This window comes from Macaca nemestrina, chromosome 20 (genome assembly GCF_043159975.1).
Source record: "Macaca nemestrina isolate mMacNem1 chromosome 20, mMacNem.hap1, whole genome shotgun sequence".
Taxonomy (NCBI): Eukaryota; Metazoa; Chordata; class Mammalia; order Primates; family Cercopithecidae; genus Macaca; species Macaca nemestrina.
This window is the reverse complement of record NC_092144.1, coordinates 9291824-9315195: the sequence shown is the minus strand read 5'-3', so window position 1 is coordinate 9315195 and position 23372 is coordinate 9291824. Positions and strand designations below refer to the sequence as shown.

At 51.0% G+C, this 23372-nt stretch overlaps 1 protein-coding gene across 3 annotated transcripts in view; it reads left to right on the top strand.

The window, feature by feature from the left end:
• LOC105478247 (olfactomedin 2) overlaps nucleotides 1–19978 on the top strand; it is an 85990-nt gene extending 66012 nt beyond the window's left edge. For 2 of the 3 annotated variants that reach the window (XM_011735558.2, XM_011735404.2), the window contains exons 2-6: nucleotides 12956–13105; nucleotides 15859–16005; nucleotides 16238–16457; nucleotides 16806–16912; nucleotides 18836–19978. In XM_011735558.2, the coding sequence (XP_011733860.1) occupies nucleotides 12956–13105; nucleotides 15859–16005; nucleotides 16238–16457; nucleotides 16806–16912; nucleotides 18836–19513 (1302 nt within the window). In that variant the 3' untranslated portion in view covers nucleotides 19514–19978. The remainder of the gene's footprint in view (nucleotides 1–12955; nucleotides 13106–15858; nucleotides 16006–16237; nucleotides 16458–16805; nucleotides 16913–18835) is intronic. The other variant, XM_011735474.3, reaches the window with a different exon arrangement.
• Nucleotides 19979–23372: the final 3394 nt, after the last annotated feature.

The window sequence follows — 23372 nt, the reverse complement described above, 5'->3', positions numbered from 1 at the left end:
TTTTGTATTTTTAGTAGAGACAGAGTTTCACCATGTTGGTCAGGCTGGACTCGAACTCCTGACTTTGTGATCCACCTGCCTTGGCCTCCCGAAGTGCTGGAGTTACAGGCGTGAGCCAGAGCACACGGCTTTTTTTTTTTTTTTTTTTTTTTTTTTTAGACGGGATCTCGCTCTGTTGCCCAGGCTGGAGTGCAGTGGCACCATCTCAGCTCACTGCAACCTCTGCCTCCCAGATTGGAGTGATTCTCTTGCCTTAGCCTCCCAAGTGGCGGGGATCACAGGCGCTCTCCACCATGACCAGCTAATTTTTTGTATTTTTAGTAGAGATGAGGTTTCACCATGTTGGCCAGGCTGAACTCCTGACCTAGAGTGATCTGCCTGACATGGCTTCCCAAAGTGCTGGGATTACAGGCATGAGCCTCTGCACCTGGCAAAGAGCCCTGACCGCTCTTCCCTAGTTTCTCCACCTGTTAAAAGGAGATAATGACAGTACCTTCCTCCTAGCCTTGCTCTATGAGGAGTAAGGACGCAGTGGCTCACACCTGTAATCCCAGCACTTTGGGAGGCCAAGGCAGGTGGATCACCTGAGGTCGGGAGTTCAGGACCAGCCTGACCAACATGAAGAAACCTCTTCTCTACTAAAATACAAAGTTAGCTGGGTGTGATGGTGCATGCCTGTAATCCCAGCTACTCGGGAGGCTGAGGCAGGAGAATCACTTGAACCTGGGAGGCAGAGGTTGCAGTGAGCTGAGATTGTACCATTGCACTCCAGCCTGGGCAACAAGAGCAAAACTTTGTCTCAAAAATAAATAAATAAATAAATAAATAGCCGGGTGTGGGGATGCATGTCTGTGGTTCCAGATACTCAGGAGGCTGAGGCGGGAGGACAACTTAAGCCCAGGAGGTTAAGGCTGCAGTGAGCCGAGATTGCGCCACTGCACTCTAGCCTGGGTGACAGAGTTGAGACCTTGTCTCTGAAAGAAAGAAAAGAAAAGAAAGAAACAGAAGCATTAGGGAAAATGCAGAGGATGACTTGAGAGGAGGGTAACGTGTGGCAGGGACAGCCAAGACTGCTTTTGGAAGAGACCTAGATGCTTGAACCCCGGGCATGGGGAAGAGTTAGCCTGGCCCTGAGAAGGGGAGAGTGCGGGGATTGGCAGAGGGCCCGGCCCTTGCAAAGGCCTGGAGATGAGAATAAGCATCTTGTTACCTGGGAACGGAAAGACAGTTAGAGAGGATGGGCCAGAGAGAACACGGCAGTGTGCACCTACATCCTGGTTCATTGCCTGTAAGGATGCAGGACCGTGGCTCCCCTGCTGCCAGGTTATAGCAAGGAGATGTTCTGGAACAGGAAGCCAGCTGGGCAGTGTGGGGACTAGGATGGAGCAAGCGTCCCCTCTCATCCCTCACTCTCCTCTCTCCCTTGTTGGACTTTCTTTTTTTTTTTTTTTTTTTTTGAGACGGAGTCTCGCTCTGTCGCCCAGGCTGAAGTGCAGTGGTGCGATCTCGGCTCACTGCAAGCTCCGCCTCCCGGGTTTATGCCATTCTCCTGCCTCAGCCTCCCGAGTAGCTGGGACTACAGGCGCCCGCCACCACGCCTGGCTAGTTTTTTGTGTTTTTTAGTAGGGACGGGGTTTCACCATGTTAGCCAGGATGGTCTCGATCTCCTGACCTCGTGATCCGCCTGCCTCGGCCTCCCAAAGTGCTGGGATTACAGGCTTGAGCCACCGCGCCCGGCCTGGACTTTCTTTACCTCATGATCCCACAGCCTCAACCCCAACTCCATGAGACTTTTGCCAGATCCTTTTTATTGTGTCAAGACTCACACCGTTTGACCTCAGGAAGTTACCAAATTGGCCTTTTGAGTGTTATGAAGATAATAACAATAGCAGGGCCGGGTGTGATGACTCAGGCCAGTAATCCCAGTACTTTGGGAGGCTGAGATGGGAAGATCCCTTGAGGCCAGGAATCCAAGGCTGCAGTGAGCCATGATCATGCTGCTGCACCAGCCTGGGCAACATAGTGAGACCCCACCTATGCAAAAAAAATTTTTTTAATTAACCAGGTGCAGTGATACACGCCTGTAATCCTAGCACTTTGGGAGGCTGAGGCTGGAGGATTGCTTGAGGCCAGGAGTTCAAGAGCAGTCTGGGCAACACAGTAAGATCCTGTCTCTACAAAAATATTTTTAAAAATTAACCAGGTACAGTGGTACATGTCTGTAATCCCAGCATTTTGGAAAGCTGAGGCTGGAGGAACTGTCTGAGGCCACGAGTTCAAAACCAGCTTGGGCAATATAGCAAGACTCCCATCTCTACAAAAAATAAAAAATTAACTGGGCATAGTGGCACATGCCTGTAGTCCCAGCTGCTCAGGAAGCTGATGGCCAGAGAATCGCTTGGGGTCAGGAGTTCAAGGCTGAAGTGAGCCATGATTGTGCCACTGCACTCCAGCATGGACGATAGAGTGACACCCTATCTCTTGAAAAATAAAAATAACAGTATTGGCAGACACTTGTGTAGCTCTTACTACATGCTGATGACTGTTCGAATTGTTCTTATATATATTATGAACTCATTTGATCCTCCTAGCAACCCTGAGAAGTAGGTAGTCATCATGTCCATTGTACGAATGAAAGAACTAAGAAAGACACAGAGAGGTTAAGCCACTCGCTGAGGTCACACAGCAAGCGAATGGCGAAGCCAGAACTTAAACCCAGACATCCTGACTCCAGGACCCTGCTCTTACCAGTTGGCCCTACTCTACCATCCCAGGAGGAATAAGAAACATCTAGAGGAAGCTAGTCACTTCTATCGTAAGGATATTGCCCGGAGAGATGCTGGTGACATCACGTGGAATCCTTTTTGGGAGGACTGTGGGAGAAATCCCTGCCAAAAATAATTGAGCTTTCTCCTGAGCATCTGGTGTACTTTTGTTTCAGGACACTGAGAACCGCATAAATGACCAGCTTTCCCTTTTTGAGTTGGCTGCTAAGGAGCTTGGAGCCAAACTTATGGCCCGGCCATATGCTGATTGTTCAGGTTTTTAAGGGATGAGTTTTTCTTAGCCTCGTTTCTGGCTCTGTCTTATGTCCCTGCTTTTGTTTTTCTTCTTTTTCTCCCTTGCCAAAAAAAAAAAAAAAAAAATTTTAAGGGACTTTTTAGAATTTTTTTTTTTTTTTCTTTTGAGACAGGGTCTCACTTTGTCACTCAGGCTGGAATGTAGTGGCGCCTTCATAGCTCACTGCAGCCTTGAACTCCCGGACTCAAGTGATCCTCCTACTTCAGCTTCCCGAGTAGCTGGGACTGGAGGCCATGTGCCACCATGCTCAGCTAATTTTTAAATTTTTTGTAGAGATAGGGTTTTACTATGTTGCCCAGGCTGGTCTCAAACTCCTGGGGTCAAGTGATTCTCCTGCCTTGGCTTCCCAAAGTGTTGGGATTACAGGCATGAGCCACTGCACCCGGCCTAAAAATCTTTATAAGAACGATATAGGCCGGGCGTGGTGGCTCAAGCCTGTAATCCCAGCACTTTAGGAGGCCGAGATGGGTGGATCACGAGGTCAGGAGATCGAGACCATCCTGGCTAACACGGTGAAACCCCGTCTCTACTAAAAAATATATAAACCTAGCCAGGTGAGGTGGCAGGCGCCTGTAGTCCCAGCTACTTGGGAGGCTGAGGCAGGAGAATGGCATAAACCCGGGAGGCAGAGCTTGCAGTGAGCTGAGATCCAGCCACTGCACTCCAGCCTGGGCGACAGAGCGAGACTCTGTTTCAAGAAAAAAAAGAATGATATATGTTCACTGTAGAAAATTTGGAAAATAAGATAAATTTAAAGATGGTGATTAAAATCTCCATTAATCCCTAATTTTTAATGACTGCATAGTATCTCATTCTGTAGATGCATCTTAAATTTGTAAATTGGTTGGATACAGTGCCTCATGCATGTAATCCCAATACTTTGGGAGGCTGAGGCGGGAGAATTGCTTGAGCCCAGGAATTTGAGACCAGGCTGGGCAACATAGCTAGCCCCTGTCTCTACAAAAAAATTTTAAAAAATTAACCTGGGCCAGGCGTGGTGGCTCACACCTGTAATCCCAACACTTTGGGAGGGCAAGGCGGGCAGATCACCTGAGGTCAGGAGTTCAAGACCAGCCTGGCCAACATGGTGAAACCCCATCTCTACAAAAATACAAAAAGTAGCTGGGCATAGTAGCAGATGCCTGTAATCCCAGCTACTCCAGAGACTGAAGCAGGAGAATCACTTGAACCCTGGAGGCGGAGGTTGCAGTGAGCCAAGATCATGCCATTGCACTCCAGCCTGGGCAACAGAGCAAGACTCCATCTCAAAAAAAAAAAAAAAAAAAAAAAAAAAAAAAAACTAGCCTGGTGTAGTGGCTCACACCTGTAGTCCCAGCTACTCAGGAGACAGAGGTGGGAAGATCGCTTGAGCCGTGGGACATTGAGGCCATGGTGAGCTATGATCACACTGCTGTACTCCAGCCTGGGTGACAGAGCAAGACCCTGTCTCCAAAAAAAAATTTTTTTCTAGCATGTGTAATAGCTTTTGATCAAAATAATTTCTAGTTGTCCAATTTTAAACAATGCTTAATGAACCTCCCTTATAGCAATCAGATGCTTGTCCACAAAGTTTCCATGGGCTGAATTCTTAGCTTTGGATTGGCCGAATAAAATGCAAATTGCAGAAACCTTAATGGCTTGGCTGCGGACTGGCAGTCTGTCCTCCAAAAATATCTAATCCCCGCTCTCATATTTAATTGGCGCTATCTTACGGTATTTTACATATCCTTGTAAACCACTTAGAGTCCTCTCTGGAACAAGGCAGGGCACAAATAAATATGTAAGCCCCAAGCTGCCTTGGCTTCCTGATTAAATTATCCAGCCTCAAACACAATAATAGCCTCATTTTATTAAGAGGTAGGCGCTTGCTGTCTTCCCGTTGGCTACTTCCTGATAGCCAATACTCCTCCTGTCCCCAGGACCCTGTAGCAATGCCTCCGTCCCCAGGGAAGCACCAGGAATTGGTTTTTTTTGTTGTTGTTGTTGTTGCTTTTTGAGACGGAGTCTCACTCTGTTGCCCAGACTGGATTGCAGTGGCACGATCTTGGCTCACTGCAACCTCCGCCTCCTGGGTTCAAGCGATTCTCCTGCCTCAGCCTCCTGAGTAGCTGGGATTACAAGTGCCCACCACCATGCCTGGCTAATTTTTTGTATTTTTAGTAGAGATGGGGTTTCACCATATTGGCCAGATTGGTCTCGAACTCCTGACCTCGGGTGATCCGCCCACCTTCGCCTCCCAAAGTATTGGGATTACAGGCGTAAGCCACCGCGTCCGGCCACCAGGAAATTTTTTTTTCTTTTTATTCTTTTTTTTTTTTTTTGAGATGGAGTCTCACTCTGTTGCCCAGGCTGGAGTGCAGTGGAGCAATCTCAGCTCACTGCAAGCTCCGCCTCCCGGGTTCACACCATTCTCCTGCCTCAGTCTCCTGAGTAGCTGGGACTACAGGCGCCCACCACCACGCCCAGCTAATTTTTTTTGTATTTTTTAGTAGAGACTGGGTTTCACCGTGTTAGCCAGGATGGTCTCGATCTCCTGACCTTGTGATCCGCCAGCCTCAACCTCCAAAAGTGCTGGGATTACAGGCGTGAGCCACTGCGCCTGGCCACCAGGAATTGTTTTTGAACCAAGATATAAGTGGTAGAATAGTAAGAGACGATGATCCCTGGCCCGACAGCAAGAAAAACTTTTCCTACCTGTGTCCTACTCAGTTAATCCTGGATCTGTTTTAGAGGCTGATGTTTAATTGGGGCAGCCTCAGCAACAGTGTTTGAAAGATTTCGGCCAGAAAAGACATTTGAGGAACAGCTACTTGAGTGCATAGCTTCACTGTCTTAAAGCCCATTAACAAGAATATTAAACCCTGAACCAACGGCTCAGCAAAGAGAGAGTGGTTGGCAGGGCTATCGCGGTAGCTCATGCCTATAATCCCAGCACTTTGGGAGGCCAAGGTGGGTGGATCGCTTTAGCCCAGGAGTTCAAGATCAGCCCTAGGAAACGTAGTGAGATCCGCATCTGTACCAAAAAAAAATAGCCAGTCCTGGTGGTGCACGCCTGTAGTCCCAGCTGCTGGGGAGGCTGAGGCAAGAGGATTGCTTGAGTCAGGGAAGTTGAGGCTGCAGTAAGCCTAGATCATGCCACTGCACTCCAGCCTGGGCAACAGAGCAAGACCCTGTCTCAAAAAAAGAAAAAAAAAAAAAAGTGCGTTGGCTTCTTTAGTACATCTGCCACATCCAAGGTGAGACAGGCTGCTAGACCACAGATTTCTATGCTGGAGAACGCCTGTGTTCTTGCACCTGCTGTTATAAGCATTTCCCCTAGAGTAGGACACTCTCTGTTCCTCCCTAGTGTTCTGACTGCCAAGAGCTCTTGACTTTGTTTCCAAGCTAGACCCAGTATGGGAGAGCTAGCACATGGAACCTTCCAGAACATTCCAGTGGTTCCTAGGGACATGCATTGACTGCATATCTGAACTTAAACCCAATGGGCAAAACAGAGGACCTCTGCGTGCTGAGATCTGGCAGCCAAAACCCAGGCATTTAATTACACTGCTGCAGAGAACACTCCGGTGAGATGCGTCCAACGCAGACAATTATTTTAGGAAAACCATGGAGGCCTTCTCTCTGCACCACTTAAATCTTGCTTCTCTTTTACAATTCAATATTTCCTCTGTCGAGAGAAAATGGCTTGTTTGCTTCAAAGGACACACTAGGAAATGTAGGAAGATGTTAATTACGTTGAACCGGCGGCTTTGTCTCTGCACAAAAGATATTCCTTGGGGGGTTCTATCCAAATTGCTTGGGGACCAGAGCCAGGGGAGGAGGGGCAGGGATGCTTGGGCTCCTGTTTGATGTTTTTCTTTGTTTTTTTGTTTGTTTTTTTGTTTTAAAGAATTGGACTGGATTTATCAAGAAGGGAGGGCCGGAGGAGGTGGCTCATGCCTGTAATCCCAGCACTTTGGGAGGCTGAGGCAGGTGGATCATTTGAGGTCAGGAGTTCGAGACCAGCCTGGCCAACATGGTGAAACCCTGTTTCTACTAAAAATACAAAAATTAGCCAGGTTTGGTGGCGCATGCCTGTAATCCCAGCTACTTGGGAGGCTGAGGCAGGAGAATTGCTTGAACCTGGGAGGTGGAGGCTGCAGTGAGCCGAGATCCCACCATTGTACTCCAGCCTGGGTGACAGAGCGAGACTCCCTCTCAAAATAAAACAAAAAAGCAAAAATAACCAGAGAGAGAACAGTGGCTCATGCCTTGTAATCCCAGTGCTTTGGGAGGCTGAGGCAGGAGGATCGCTTGAGCCCAGGAGTTTGAGACCATACTGGACAATATAGCAAGACTCTCATCTCTACAAAAAAAGTTAAAAAGTAGTAGATGTGATGGTGAGACTAAAGGCCTTTAGTCTCGGCTACTCGGGAGGCTGAAGAGGGAGGAATCACTTAAGCCCAGGAGGGTGAGGCTGCCGTAAGCCATGATAGTGCCACTGCACACCAGCCTGGGTGACCAAGTGAGACTCCATCTCCAAAAAAAAAAAAAAAGAGAAGAAGAAGAAGGGAGGTGGGGGAGAGTAGTTCTGGATCCTCCCAGAACCAAAGGCACAAGCTTTCATGGGGTATTCCTCTTGTACTGGGCCATCCTTGCTGTCTTAGGTCAGGCTTCTTCAGGGAGGATATAAGTGCAAATATCCACCTAAGAGATGCCAGGAAGAACCAGTAGGGGAGCAGTGAAGTGAGAGAGGAAGTGAATGAAACCCATGCAGGGAGAGTTAATGAGTACCCCAGGCGCATCAGCTCACACCTGTAATCCCAGCACTTTGGGAGGCCGAAGCAGATGGATCGCTTGAGCCCAGGAGTTCAAGACCAGCCTGGGCAGCAAAGTGGGACTCTGTCTCTACAAAAGGAAAAAAAAAAAAAAAGAAAATGCTGGGTGTGTTGGTACCTGCCTGTAGGCCCAGCTACTCAGGAGGCAGAGGTGGGAGGGGATGGCTTAAACCCAGGAGTTTGAGGCTGCAGTAAGCTAGGATTGCACCATTGCATTCCAGTGGTGGGTGACAGCAAGACCCAGTGCTGGGCGACAGCAAGACTCAGTCCTGGGTCTTATTTTTTTATCTTAAAAAAATAAATAAATGTGCCAGGCGCAATGGCTCTCGCCTGCAATCCCAGCACTTTGGGAGGCCAAGGTGGGCAGATAGCCTGAGGCTAGGAGTTCGAGACCAGCCTGGCCAACATGGTGAAACCCTATCTCTACTAAAAATACAAAACTTAGCCAAGCATGGAGGCAGGTACCTGTAATCCCAGCTACTCGGGAGGCTGAGGCATGAAAATCGCTTGAACCCAGGAGGTGGAGGTTGCAGTGAGCCAAGATCGCACCACTGCCCTCCAGCCTGGGCAACACAGCGAGAGTCTGTCTCAAAAATAAAAAATAATAAAATAAGTGAATAAATAAAAGAGAAGTAAGGAGCAGGTTGCTGCTGTGGACAACTGAGGTGCAAATTTAATGGGTTCCTCTGGGAGATTTCATGGAACATACACCTTCGAGTTCTTTCCCACTGGAGAGGCAAGAGGAGTGGTATTAATCACTAATGCCTGTGGGTCATCTTTGAGGATTGCTGGGTGTATTTTCTGCTGGCCCCATGCAAGGGCAGGGTGGAGTCTGAGCACCAGAGAAAGCTCTTGGCTGTGGCCAATCCTGGGCACACTTGCAGTGAATGTTAGCTCCACCCAGCTCCTACCTGAATACAAGGAAGGCGGAGAAAGTGAGTTACTGTGCTTCTCTGCAGGGGCTGAGGATGTGCAACTTACAAAGGGGTTATCCCCATTTAGGAAGGGTGTACAAAGGCTCAAAGAATGACTAAAATAGTTTCAGCTGGCATTTATGAATGGTTTGTTTTCCTTATAGATTAGTGGGGGAGTCAAGCTCATCTGTACAATTTGTACAATTATATCATTTGCTCATATTCCAATAAGGCTTAAAAAAAAAAGACTTGATTGAGTGGGAGAGAAAAAGGTGGGCTAATAGTTGGAGTCCCTGGGATTGCTCATAATTCACAGCTTGGTTTCTCTGTGCTGCAGCTCACGGCACCGATTCTGCTGGGAGATCTAGTAACGGCTGTGCAAACGATCAATGATTGTGGTGCTTTGTTTCTCTGTAAAACACTGGGGGTTTTTTAAATCAGAATTTCTTCCATGCCTGTCAGAATGCATCCTGGAATAGGACCAGAAGCTTCCATTTACCGCCTCTATGGCCACCACCCATCATCGCCTGCCTGGATCCGTGCAGTCACCCCTGCCCTGGCCTCCCTCCCTCATCCTCTAGAGCAGGCAGAGGTCGCTGTGAACGCGAGTAAGGTCACGTCCCGCCTCTGCACAGAGCCCTCCATGGCTCCCACCTTCCTCAGAGCAGAACCCGAAGCCGTCACTGCTTCCCACAAGGCCTTGCCCCATCACCTCCCTTCCCTCATCTGCCTCCACTTACCCCTTACTCAATCTGCTCCAGCCACGTGGGCCTCCTCCTTGTTTCACAAACACACCAGGCGTGGTCCTGCCTCAGAGCCTTTCCACTTGCTGTTCTCTCTGCCTGGAACCCCTTCCCCAGACATCCAGATGGCTCCTCCCTCACTTCCTTCAGGCCTTAAGCAAAGACTTCAGGTTTTGAACATGTGCGAGCCCAAGCCAGTTACCCCACAACCCTCACGTTCCCCCACATCCTTTTTTTTTTTTTTTTTTTTTTTTTTTTTTTTGCGATAGAGTTTTGCTCTTTTGCCCAGGCTGGAGTAAAGTGGTGTGATCTCGGCTCATTGGAACCTCGGCTTGCCGTCCCCACTGCCCCGGGTTCAAGCGATTCTCCTGCCTCAGCCTCCCAAGCAGCTGGGATTATAGGCGCCCACCACCATGCCCGGCTAATTTTTGTATTTTTAGTAGAGACAGGGTTTTACCAGGTTGGCTAAGCTGGTCTCGAACTCCTGACCTCAGGTGATCCACCTACCTCAGCTTTCCAAAGTGCTAGGATTACAGGTGTGAGCCACTGCGCCCGGCCTCTTTATTTTTTTTAAGAGATGGGGTCTCATTCTGTCACCGAGGCTGGAGTGCAGTGGCACAGCCATAGCTCATTGCAGCCTCGACTTCCTGCACCCAAGCGATCCTCCCGCCTCAGCCATGTGAGTAGCTGGGACCACAGGTGTGTGCCATCATGCCTGGTTAATTTTTGTATTTTTTGTAGAAACAGGGTTTTGCCATGTTGCCTAGGCTGAAGTGCAGTGGCACAACCATAGCTCACTGCAGCCTCGATCTCCTGGGCTCAAGCAGTCCTTCTGCTTCAGCCTTCTGAGTAGCTGGGACCACAGGTGCATGCCACTACATCCAGCTAGTTTTTTTTTTTTTTTTTTTTTTTTAATTTTTAGTATAGATGAGGTCTTGTTATATTGCTCAGGGTGGTCTTAAACTTCTGGCCTTCAGTGATCCGCCCACTTCAGCCTCCCGAAATTCTGGGATTACAGGCGTGAGCCAACATTCCTGGGCCCCTCCAGATATTGATCAGGATTTGTAATGACAGAAATGCCCCCTGCTTTCTCCTTTTCCTCTGTCTCACTCGTCCCTCAAGTTCATCTCAAGAGCCCATTCTCTTGGACACCTCCTCAGAGACCCTCAGCCTGAGGGAAGACCCCCTGTTACTCCCTGCACTATCTCTTCAGAGCACTCACTGCAGCATGTGGTTCCAGAAGCATCAATGGCATTAAGTGATAGATGTCCGTCTCTCCTAGTAGCTCCATGGACAACCATCAGATGTTTTCTTCATTCCTTCTCTTCCTTGATCCTATCCCAGACCCTATGCCTGGGACAGAAGAGACTCTCATGGATATCTTCTTCTTTTTTTTGAGATGGAGTCTTGCTCTGTCGCCTAGGCTGGAGTGCAGTGGTCTATCTCGGCTCACTGCAACCTCCACCTCCCAAGTTCAAGTGATTCTCCTGCCTCAGCCTCCCATGTAGCTGGGATTACAGGCGCCTGCCACCACGCCTGGCTAATTTTTGTATTTTTAGTAGAGACAGGGTTTCACCATATTGGCCAGGCTGGTCTCGAACTCCTGACCTCAGGTGATCCAACTGCCTCATGGGTATCTTCTAGTCAGTTTGGAAGTTTATGACTGTCTTGTGCCTAGAGTTCCCTGGTACTTATTAGCATTTCTAAGGCTCTGATAAGTCCCACAGTAACAAAACTTGTTTCTCCCAGTAAGACACACATTATTTGACCACAGAGCATCCTTTTCCCAGCACACCTGGTAAGATTACCAGTGTTGCAAGGAGCATGGCTTGGGAAACAAAGCCATAATTGATCGCTGGATTATCTGAGCATTTTGTCTGCCATTACCTTGCCTGAGCGGCTCCAGGTAGGGTGGGGCACAGCAGGGTTGCACTTAACATTTAGTGGCCCTGATGGCTGGGCACAGTGGCTCACGCCTGTAATGGCAGCACTGAGGCGGGCGGATCACCTGAGGTCAGATCCTTTTTTTTTTTCCTTTTGAGACAGGATCTCACTCTGTTACCCAGGCTGGAGTGGAGGCCAGGTGTTGGAGATAAGCCTGGCCAACATGATGAAACCCCATCTCTGCTAAAAATACAAAAATTAGCCGAGCATGGAGGCGTGCACCTGTAATCCCAGCTACTCAGGAGGCTGAGGCAGGAGAATCCCTTGAACCCGGGAGGCAGAGGTTGCAGTGAGCCCAGACTGCGCCACTGCACTCCAGCCTGGGCGACAGGGCAAGACTGTGTCTCAAAAACAAACAACAGGCCGGGCGCGGTGGCTCAAGCCTGTAATCCCAGCACTTTGGGAGGCCAAGACGGGCGGATCATGAGGTCAGGAGATTGACACCATCCTGGCTAACATGGTGAAACCCCGTCTCCACTAAAAAATACAAAAAAAACTACCCCATCTCCACTAAAAAATACAAAAAAAACTAGCCGGGCGAGGTGGCAGGCGCCTGTAGTCCCAGCTACTGGGGAGGCTGAGGCAGGAGAATGGCGTAAACCCAGGAGGCGGAGCTTGCAGTGAGCTGAGATCCGGCCACTGCACTCCAGCCTGGGCGACAGAGCGAGACTCCGTCTCAAACAACAACAACAACAAGAAAAAAACACCAAAAACCGAAAAACAAACAAAAAACAAACCATGAAGTGGTCCTGAGATAGCTCCAGAGCCGATATGTCACTGTGGCCTGGGGAAGCAGAGAGGAGGCCCAGGTTTGGGGGTTGAGTGGGTCTTTTTTTTTTTTTTTTTTTTTTTTTGAGATGGAGTCTCGCTCTGTCGCCCAGGCTGGAGTGCAGTGGCGCGATCTCAGCTCACTGAAAGCTCTGCCTCCCGGGTTCACGCCATTCTCCTGCGTCAACCTCCTGAGTAGCTGGGCCTATAGGTGCCGACCACCACGCCCAGCTAATTTTTTTGTATTTTTTAGTAGAGACGGGGTTTCACTGTGTTCGCCAGGATGGTCTCGATCTCCTGACATCGTGATCCGCCCGCCTCGGCCTCCCAAAGTACTGGGATTACAGGCATGAGCCACTGCGCCCGGCAGATCTCTGTTCTAATGGCAGTTACGGAGACAGTGTTGTGTGTGTGCATGAATCTGTGTGAGAGAATGAATTCTGGTCTTGGAGAACAGTTGAGTCCTCCAATTCCTTGCCGTGTTCCTCAACCCCTCCGCACCTCAGTCTTGCCATCTGTGAAATGAGGCTCCTTAAGGAGGGCCTGAGATCACACACAACAGGCACTGGCATATACCTGGAACCCAGCAAAGGGCATCTGTGGTTTCCTCGGGCCCCCTTCCTGTCCCAGAGAGGGCGAGGCGAGACCCTCACTGGGATCCCAGTCTCTGACGCCCATCTCTTTGCAGACTCTCTTCCAGAGCCCAGAAGAGGGCTGGCAGCTGTACACCTCAGCCCAGGCCCCTGACGGGAAATGCATCTGCACGGCTGTGATCCCAGCGCAGAGTACCTGCTCTCGAGATGGCAGGAGTCGGGAGCTGCGGCAACTGATGGAGAAGGTGAGAACCTTCCAGGTGCCCTGGGGTCGGCTGGGAAAATCTCCCAGTTCTCACCCCGCCCTCCAGCCCCATCCAGGTCAGCCAGTGGCCATATCCAGCTATGCAAATTATTCAGAGCTGGCTGATAATCCAGCTCCTCTCCAGGCAGGTCCTTTTTTTTTTTTTTCCCCTTTTGACACAGGGTCTCACTCTGTTACCCAGGCTGGAATGCAGGGACACGATCAGCTCACTGCGGCCTCAAACTCCTGGGTTCAAGCAATCCCCACTCCTCAGCCTCCGAGTAGCTGGGATTACAGGCATGCACCACCATGCCCTGCTAATTTTTATATTTTTTGTAGAGATGGGGTCTCCCTATGTTGCACAGGCTGGTCTCAATCTCCTGGGCTCAAGTGATCCTCCTGACTCGACCTCCCAAAGTGTTTGGATTACAGGGGTGAGCCACCATGCCCAGATGGCTACTTTATCCACTATCTGTTCAATGCTTTTTTTTTTTCTTTTCTTTTCTTTTTTTTTGAGACAGAGTTCTGTGCCCATTGGGGAGGGTCTCACCCTCCACCCCAAGAGGCTCCTATAAAAGTTTCTTTCTATCTCTGATCATGGTCAATAGAAAATAGTCCCCTGGGCCGGGCATGGTAGCTCACGCCTGTAATCACAGCACTTTGGGAGGCCGAGGCACGTGGACCACTTGAGGTCAGGGGTTTGAGATCAGCCTCTACTAAAAATACAAAAATTAGCTGGGCGTGGTGGCGTGTGCCTGTAGTCCCAGCTACTTGGGAGGCTGAGGCAGGAGAATTGCTTGAACCTGGGAGATGGAGGTTGCAGTGAGCTGAGATGGCGCCACTGCACTCCAGCCTGGGCAACAGAGCGAGTCTCCATCTCAAATAAATAAATAAAAATAAATAAATAAATAAAACTTATAAATTGCTGATGTCTGGAATTTCCCACTTAATATTTTCGGACTGCGGTTGGCCTCAGGCAGCTGAAATGTGAAAATGTGGAGAAGGGAAGAGTGCTGTAAAAATGTTTTGTGGGCCGGGCGAGGTGGCTCAAGCCTGTAATCCCAGCACTTTGGGAGGCCGAGACGGGCGGATCACGAGGTCAGGAGATCGAGACCATCCTGGCTAACACAGTGAAACCCCGTCTCTACTAAAAATACAAAAACTTAGCCGGGCGAGGTGGCAGGCGCCTGTAGTCCCAGCTACTCGGGAGGCTGAGGCAGGAGAATGGCGTGAACCCGGGAGGCGGAGCTTGCAGTGAGCTGAGATCCGGCCACTGCACTCCAGCCTGGGTGACAGAGCGAGACTCCGTCTCAAAAAAAAAAAAAAAAAAAAAAAAAGTTTTGTGGCGTTCAGGGTGGGTATTAGGCTGCTGGGTTTCTGAGAATTTCCAAGTGTCATGTGAATAATTGTACAGGAAAGTCTGTATTTCAACAAGCATCCAGTGGTGACTCTGAGTTTACCTTAGCCAGGAGGAGTCCACTTTAGTCAGGTGAAGCTGGTAGGAATCTACCTTAGCCAGGTGAGGGTCTACCTTAGCCAGGTGAGGGTCTGCCTTAGACAGGTGAGGGTCTGCCTTAGCCAGGTGAGGGTCTGCCTTAGACAGGTGAGGGTCTGCCTTAGACAGGTGAGGGTCTACCTTAGCCAGGTGAGGGTCTGCCTTAGCCAGGTGAGGGTCTACCTTAGCCAGGTGTTCATCTTAGCCAAGTGAGAGTCTACCTTAATACGGTGGGAGTCTACCTTAACCAGGTGTTCACCTTAGCCAGGTGGAGTCTACCTTAGCCAGGTGAGAGTCTACTTAAGCCAGAGATGGAGTTCACCTTAACAAGGTGGCTACCTTAGCCAGATGTTCACCTTAGTCAGGTGGGAGTCTACCTTAGCCAGGGGGAGTTCAACTTACCCAGGTGGAGTTCACCGTAGCCAGGTGGAGGTGGGAGCTGGGGGCTCTCAGGTTGGGTCAGGAGAGGCCAGGGCAAGGGAAGTTTATTTAACTCATTCAGCCAAAAAGTACTTACTGAGCCTCTACTCCAGGCCAGTGCTGGGCACGGGAGGTTAAGCTGTGGACAAGCTAGACGCAGCCTCTGTCTCTGAGGGTCCCACCTGAAGGAGGCAGATGGATAAGAATGTTCTACATAGTCACAGCTGGGAAAGAAATGACCAGGCAAGAGGAGAGTGAGTGAGCGGCTACCTGGGACAGAGTGGTCAGGGAAGGATGCTTTGAGTGGGGGATGCTGGAGCTGAACCCTGAAGGATGAGAAGGAGCCAGCCATGGGAATGTGGGGGGAACAGCACTCCAGGTAGAGAGACCAGCAAGTGCAAAGACCCTGCGGAGGGAAGGAGCTTAGAGTCTGTGAGAACAAAGAGAGAGGAAGTGGGTGGGGTGGGAGGCGGGGCAGGACCAGCCAGCGCAGGATCTGTGGAGGAGGAAGGTGATTTAATCTCTGTTTTGAAAGTTCCTTCTGTCTGCTGTGTAGCGAATCGACTACAGGGGATGAAGGTGGAACTGGGAGACTAGGGAGGAGGTGAGAGGTGGTGGTGGGTGGACCAGATGGGAGCCAGTGGGTAGGAGGGAGAGAGGGATGGATGGATGGATTGGGCACACGACTGGGAGGCTGCTGGTAAGCTCAGGGGAGGAGAAGGTGGCCTTGTCGATCTGGTGTTTGCGCAGCCTCTGGCCCTGCCAGCTCTTGTCTGTGGCATCTCTGGGTTGGGATTTGGGGAAGGAGGTCTGGTCCCTTCAGTTGTCCCCATTCCTAGGTCCAGAATGTCTCCCAGTCCATGGAGGTCCTTGAGCTGCGGACGTATCGCGACCTCCAGTATGTACGCGGCATGGAGACCCTCATGCGGAGCCTGGATGCGCGGCTCCGGGCGGCTGATGGGTCCCTCTCGGCCAAGAGCTTCCAGGTGGGTCCTCCTGGGTCCAGACCAGAGGTCAAACGAATGATTGGGATTTGGTATCCATTAGTTCCTACAGTGGAGTCATGTCTGGGAAGAATCTAGGGTCCAGTCTGAGCCAAATGCCAAGGGCCAGGTGTGCATCAAAGACAAAGAGTGAAGTTATGAGTCAGAGGTTGAGGTCATGTCTGGGTCAAAGGCCAGAGGTCAGGCTTGGCCATGGTTCCATCTTGATGCACAGGAGCTGAAGGACAGGATGACAGAACTGTTGCCCCTGAGCTCGGTCCTGGAGCAGTACAAGGCAGACACACGGACCATTGTACGCCTGCGGGAGGATGTGAGGAATCTCTCCGGCAGTCTGGCGACCATCCAGGAGGAGATGGGTGCCTACGGGTACGAGGATCTGCAGCAGCGGGTGATGGCCCTGGAGGCCCGGCTCCACGCCTGCGCCCAGAAACTGGGTATGCCTTGGCCCTTGACCCTGACCCCTGATCTCTGACTGCCACACCCAACTCCAATATCACCTGTTTGTGCCTAGAAGCTGGGCACAGTTTTGACCTCTAACTTCTAAACCTCAACCCTTGACCTTCCTACCTAAGGCTACACCTGAGTCTAGAAGCTGGAAATGGCCCTGATCCTTGGTTTTTAACCCCTCACTCACAACTGAACAACATATTGGGACCAGATTTTTGAGTCTTCCCTCATCCCTGGTCCCAACTTTCCCAACTTGATCATAGCACTTCATCTTTGCCCTGCCTCTCTTGGGCTGTTCCCTTCCCCATCCTTATTCCCCCTTTCCTGCCTCCCAGGCTGTGGGAAGCTGACCGGGGTCAGTAACCCCATCACCGTTCGGGCCATGGGGTCCCGCTTCGGCTCCTGGATGACTGACACGATGGCCCCCAGTGCGGATAGCCGGGTGAGTGACTGCGCCCACCCCTGGGGTCAGGGCCTGGGAGGGACAGAGCCTCTGACTGCCCATACATGCCCCGGGAGTTCACACTGGTGACTGTCTTGTAGCCCAAAGTGTCCTGGATCCCCCAGGGTCATTGGACCTCCCTGTCCAGTAACCCCCAAGTGACCAAGGGCTTTGCAGCCCTGTGAATCCCAGTCTGTTGACCTCCAGTGTCTATATAGTGGCTAGTGGTTACTGAGTTCTACCGACCAGTTCTCAGGGACTACTGACGTCCAAGTAACTACCCAATGACCAATGCCTTCCCAAGGACAAGAGACCTCCTCCACCAAGCACTGCTCAGTGACCTTTGGACTTCTAGTAGCTTCCATGGTCATGACTGCCTATCACTTAGACACACAAGAACCATCCATGAGGCCAGGCATGGTGGCTCACGCCTGTAATCCCAGCACTTTGGGAGGCCGAGGTGGGTGGATCACCTGAGGCTGGGAGTTCGAGACCAGCCTGACCAACATGGAGAAACCCCGTCTCTACTAGAAATACAAAATTAGCCGCGCATGGTGGTACATGCCTATAATCCCAGCTACTCAGGAGGTTGAGGAAGAGAATCGCTTGAACCCGGGAGGTGGAGGTTGCAGTGAGCCAAGATTGCATCATTGCACTCCAGCCTGGGCAACAAGAATGAAACTCTGTCTCAAAAACAAAACAAAACAAAAACAACAAATGCTAGTTAACATGATGACAGCGATAATGTCAATGACACACCTAGTCACCTTGTGGTGACAGGGGTTAGTTAACCATGGCAATGAATTCAGGTGATGTCTTATCATTCAGTAGCTGTCCAGTGACCACTAACCACCCAGTATCCAATGACCAGGGAATTCTTGGACCCAGTGAGTCCCCAGGGGCTGCAGTTCCCCGGGTCCTTTGGGATGAAGCATTGTCCACTTCAGGTCTGTTTTAAGATCAATAGCAGCTGGGTGCGGTGGCTCACGCCTGTAATCCCAGCACTTTAGGAGGCCAAGGCAGGCAGATCACTTGAGTTCAGCAGTTTGAGACTAGCCTGGGCAACATTGTGAGACCTTGTCTCTACTAAAGATACAATAAATTAGCCGGGCATGGTGACTTGTGCTTGTAGTCCCAGCTATCCGGGGGGCTGAGGTGGGAGGATCGCTTGAGCCTGGGAGGTCAAGGCTGCAGTGAGCTGTGATTGTGCCACTGCACTCCAGCCTGGGAAGAATGGTGAGACCTTGTTTCAAAAGGAAAAAAAAAAGGCCAGGCATGGTGGCTCATGCCTGTAATCCCAGCACTTTGGGAGGCCGAGACAGTGGATCACAAGGACGGGAGTTTGAGACCAGCCTGACCAACATTGCGAAACCCCATCTCTACTAAAAATGCAAAAATTAGCCGGGCATGGTGATACGCACCTGTAATCCCAGCTACTCGGGAGGCTGAGGCAGGAGAATCGCTTGAACCCGGGAGGTTGCAGTGAGCTGAGATCACGCCACTGCACTCCAGCCTGGGCGACAGAGCGAGACTCCATCTCAAAAAAAAAAAAAAAAAAAAAGACCAATAGCACTCACTGGGATCGTGGTCCCACTGGGGCCATGCAGTTCCCCAAGAAACTGCAGCCCCTGGGGACTCACTGGGCCCAGGAATTCCCTGATCATTGGATATTGGGTGGTTAGTGGGCACTGGACAGCCACTGAGTGATAAGACATCACTTGAATTCACTGCCCATGGTTAATGCTGTCACTACGAGACGATCATGGTCACACTAGGGCCATAATTGGTAATGAACGGTCAACAGAATTCCCATGACTAATGACCACTTAGTGACCGTTGATCTCTAATGGCTGTAACTGGTGCTGGGACCCTTGGGTCATTGGTGGTGGTCCCCCACCCAGTGACCAGCGGCTGTTCCTGTAGGTCTGGTACATGGATGGCTATTACAAGGGCCGCCGGGTCCTGGAGTTCCGTACCCTGGGAGACTTCATCAAAGGCCAGAACTTTATCCAGCACCTGCTACCCCAGCCGTGGGCGGGCACGGGCCACGTGGTGTACAACGGCTCCCTGTTCTATAACAAGTACCAGAGCAACGTGGTGGTCAAATACCACTTCCGCTCGCGCTCCGTGCTGGTGCAGAGGAGCCTCCCGGGCGCCGGTTACAACAACACCTTCCCCTACTCCTGGGGCGGTTTCTCCGACATGGACTTCATGGTGGACGAGAGCGGGCTCTGGGCTGTGTACACCACCAACCAGAACGCGGGCAACATCGTGGTCAGCCGGCTGGACCCGCACACCCTCGAGGTCATGCGGTCCTGGGACACCGGCTACCCCAAGCGCAGCGCCGGCGAGGCCTTCATGATCTGCGGTGTGCTCTACGTGACCAACTCCCACCTGGCTGGGGCCAAGGTCTACTTTGCCTATTTCACCAACACGTCCAGTTACGAGTACACGGACGTGCCCTTCCACAACCAGTATTCCCACATCTCGATGCTGGATTACAACCCCCGGGAGCGCGCCCTCTATACCTGGAACAACGGTCACCAGGTGCTCTACAATGTCACCCTGTTTCACGTCATCAGCACCTCTGGGGACCCCTGAGCCAATGCTGTGGCTCAGGTTGCTGCCTGGGGGGCCTCCGGGGGCTGGGGGCCCTTTTCATTCTGCCTGTGTCCCTCAAGGGTGATCTCTCTGTCTCTGTCATGCCCTTTCTCCCCGCCTTTTTGCTGGGCTTTTGTTCTCTGCCTGTGTATTTCTGTCTATTTTCTCAATTTCCCCTCTTCTCCTTTATTGATCCCTGCTTTTAATACACTTCTTTCTTTCTGCCTTTTTATGGATGTCTTTTTCTTTTTATGGCTCTGGTTCTCCAGTTCTTTCCCTGTCTCTGCCTCTCTCTGTCTCTCTCACTCTCTCTGTCCTTCCACCCCTCCCTCCTTGCTTCCCACCCATTCCTCATCCCTCACTCCCACCCCCACCCCCAGGAGTTGAGTGCATGGATCTGTTTCTTTTTTTATTTACACTTTTTCTTTCCGGTTTGCCGGAATAAACGGGACCTTTGACATTTGATGCTTTGATGACTCTGTGTGTCCAACAGGGGCAGAGGTGGAGGTGGCCCCAAAGTCCAAGCCTGGAGACCCATCTCCAGTGAGGTTCCCCTTATTCCATGACTTGAGCTTAAGCAAACTGAGGGGAAGGGGTTCCCCAGGGCCAGCCCTTTGGAGAGATGGGTGAAGAGACCCAATCCCAAGCTGTTTTGATGGAAAGCAATTCATTTAAAAGCAGTTTGATCAAAACAACCGAGAATTCTAGCACAACAATGAAAACTGGTCTCAAATGAGTATTCTCCCGTCACTGGATTGCCACTCTCTGATCACTCTTGATGCATTACTAAGTGGTCTGGAAAAAAAAAAATTTTTTTGAGACAGTCTTGCCCTGTCACCCAGGCTGGTGTGCAGTGGCATGATCTCAGCACACTGCAACCTCCGCCTCCCGGGTTCAAACGATTCGCGTGCCTCAGCCTCCCGAGTAGCTGGGATTACAGGCACGCACCACCACGCCAGGCTAATTTTTGTATTTTTAGTAGAGATGAGGGTTTCGACATGTTGTCCAGGGTGATCTTGAACTCCTGGGCTCAAGTGATCCGCCCCCCTCGGCCTTCCAAAGTGCTGGGATTACAGGCGTGAGCCACTGAGCCCGGCCAGTCTGGCAATTTTTTAAATGGGTTTTTAACAATCGAGCTGGTTTCTGACAAGCTGGGTATGAAAGAGTAGGGCCCAGCTGAATTTTTCCTTTTTCTTTTTTCTCTTGTTGCTTTGTAATTTCAAAAATCGTTTTTAAACGAGTCACATTTGTGCCGAGTTAGCTAATCACAAAAAAAGCTAGAAACAGCCTAAAGGGGCACTCAGGTGCCTTCAGCTGAACACACTCACCCCCCACACATGGAGCCTGTTTGCCTGGAAGAGGGATTGGGCAGGGATAGCCCTTGATGGGGAACCAGAACTCTTGGAGGGGAAGAAGAGGAAAAGACAAGACGTTTTGGAGGCAGGAAAGAAGAGTATGAGGGAGACAGGAAGGGACTGAACTATGAGAAGGCCGGATACAGCAGCTCATGCCTGTAATCCCAGCACTTTGGGAAACTGAGGTGGAAGGATCGCTTGAGCCCAGGAGTTCAAGACCAGCCTGGGCAACCTAACAAGACCGCATCTCTAAAAAAAATTGAGAAAACTAGCCAGGCGTGGTGGTGTGCGCCTACAGTCCCAGCTACTCGGGAGGCTGAGGTGGGAGGATCTCTTGAATCCAGGAGTTCGAGGCTGCCATGAACCATGAGCGCCACTGCATTGCAGCGGGGCCACAGAGTGAGACCTTGTCTCAATTTTAAAAATAAAAAAGGAGAAGCTAAGTCCTCAGCAGCCTTAGAGATCTGGCTAAAGGCAGGGGAGGGGAAGTCACAGACGGGGAAGAACCAGATGAAGGCTTTATACGAGCCAGGCCTGTCTGAAGGCCTGCGTGAGGTGGATGTAAGGGGTGCAGCCAGGCTAGTTGGAAGGGGTACAAGAACGATGAGGAGCGTCACCCTTGGGGCTGAGGGGCCAAGAATGAAGGTAGGGGAAGCTGCCCAGGTGATCCTGCCCCATGTTGACCCCAGTGGTTGGTCCCTATTGAATCCAGAGCAGAAACATCATTTAAAGAGCCCCAGTGGCCCAGATCCCCACCCCGCTGAGGCCACAGAGTGGGTGCTCCCCACTCCCCCGGGGGAGGCTCTCCCCATCTCTAATTAATGGTTTCCCTGATTAAATCATCTCCGCTCTGTGCTGGCATCTCCGGGAACTCGGATACTGGGGCCATATTGGGAATGAAACCAATGAATAATAAATGGGACTGCCTAACGTACTCATTTAAAACCAATTTTTAGAGAAATCCTCAAGAAAAGCAATTGATTTCCATTTAAGCAAGTATGTTTGACATTGGAAAAAGGATTCATTCCCGGATTAGCACGTGGAGAGGCACCTTACTCTGTACCGGCTGAAAAAATGAAATGAAAAGCAGCACAAAGCCGGGACACCTAGAACATCTGTATCCCCCCAACTCCCACCCCAATTTACATTTATTTGGAGGCAGAGAGTCTCCACAGTGAGAGGACAGGGTAGTTTATTGCCCTTAGACACTGGATTCTCCCAAAGTAAGGTGCAGAATTGAGGATGCTGAGGTCCACAATCCTTGTCCACAATACGCTGAGTGCTGGGGAGCCACATTCTCAAACCGCGATTGGGGCTGGGTGTGGGTGTGTCCATCACATCTGTACCAGGTCCTCAGAGAGAGAGATCACACACACACACACACACACACACGCAGGCTCAGAGCTTTTGAGTTTGTGGTTTTTGTTACAAACAAGGATAGGCAGGCAGACTAACACTTCCCAGGCCAGGATCAATCTGTGTGCATATGTGTGCGGCTGTCCACTGCTAACTCACTGATTTCCCCTCTCATCATGGACATGGGCACCGCGAAGCCAACTCCAATCCTGGGGCAGTAATCCCGTTTACCCCAAGGTGACCTGCTCCAGCCCTGCCCTACGGCCAGAGAAGCCAGGGGCATGTGGAGATTGACCCCCTGGGGCAGGTCTGGCCTGGGAGGTGCCTGTAAAGTGGCACTAGGGAAGACTACACTGTCACCATCCTAAAGGCCTGGGATTTATGCCCTGTTTCTAGGCAGGAGGGGGTGAGTGGGAGGTAAGGGAATGCACAGCTGCTTAATAATGAATCACGGCCCCGAAGTGGGCTCTGGAGGCATGGTTACCTAACAGCGACATTCTCATTTGGGTTTTGGCCACTGCACAGACAGACAAGGGAAGGGGGTGCCTGGAGGGGCAGGTGGTCACACCTAGACGAGGGGACTCCCGAAATGCACAGGACACAGAGACAACCAATCACATGGCCCCACACATTACTGGGCAAATGCAGACACATACACACACACACACACACACGGGTGGGGGGCAGCGTCTCCCACACAGAACGATGCACATGCTTCCCTGGGCCCTGCTGCTGACAGAACACAAAACTCATTCTTCACCTTGGAGTGGAACTCGGCAAACCCTCTGGGCCCCAGCCACTAATTTCCTATCCTTCCAGAACCAGGGCCTCCACTGTTCCAGGAGGGGTGGTCACTTCCCCAACCCCACATCCAACTGCTGGTGTGAATGGTGGCGCGGCTGCCTCACTCCCAACCCCCTTCCACCAGGCGACGGGAGAACATTCTGCCTGGCGGTGTAGCCATGCAGCCGGCTCTCCCCAGCCCTCTGGAGCTGAGAGGAAACCCATTAAACCTTCCTAATGACAAACGCTCCGGCAGGCAGGCAGCAGGCGAGTGAGCGATTGCTCCCGAAGCCAGCCAGATGGGAGCAGGCACAGGTGATTGTTTATGAGGCTTGGCCTTTATTAGAAACTCAGCGCTTGCGGGA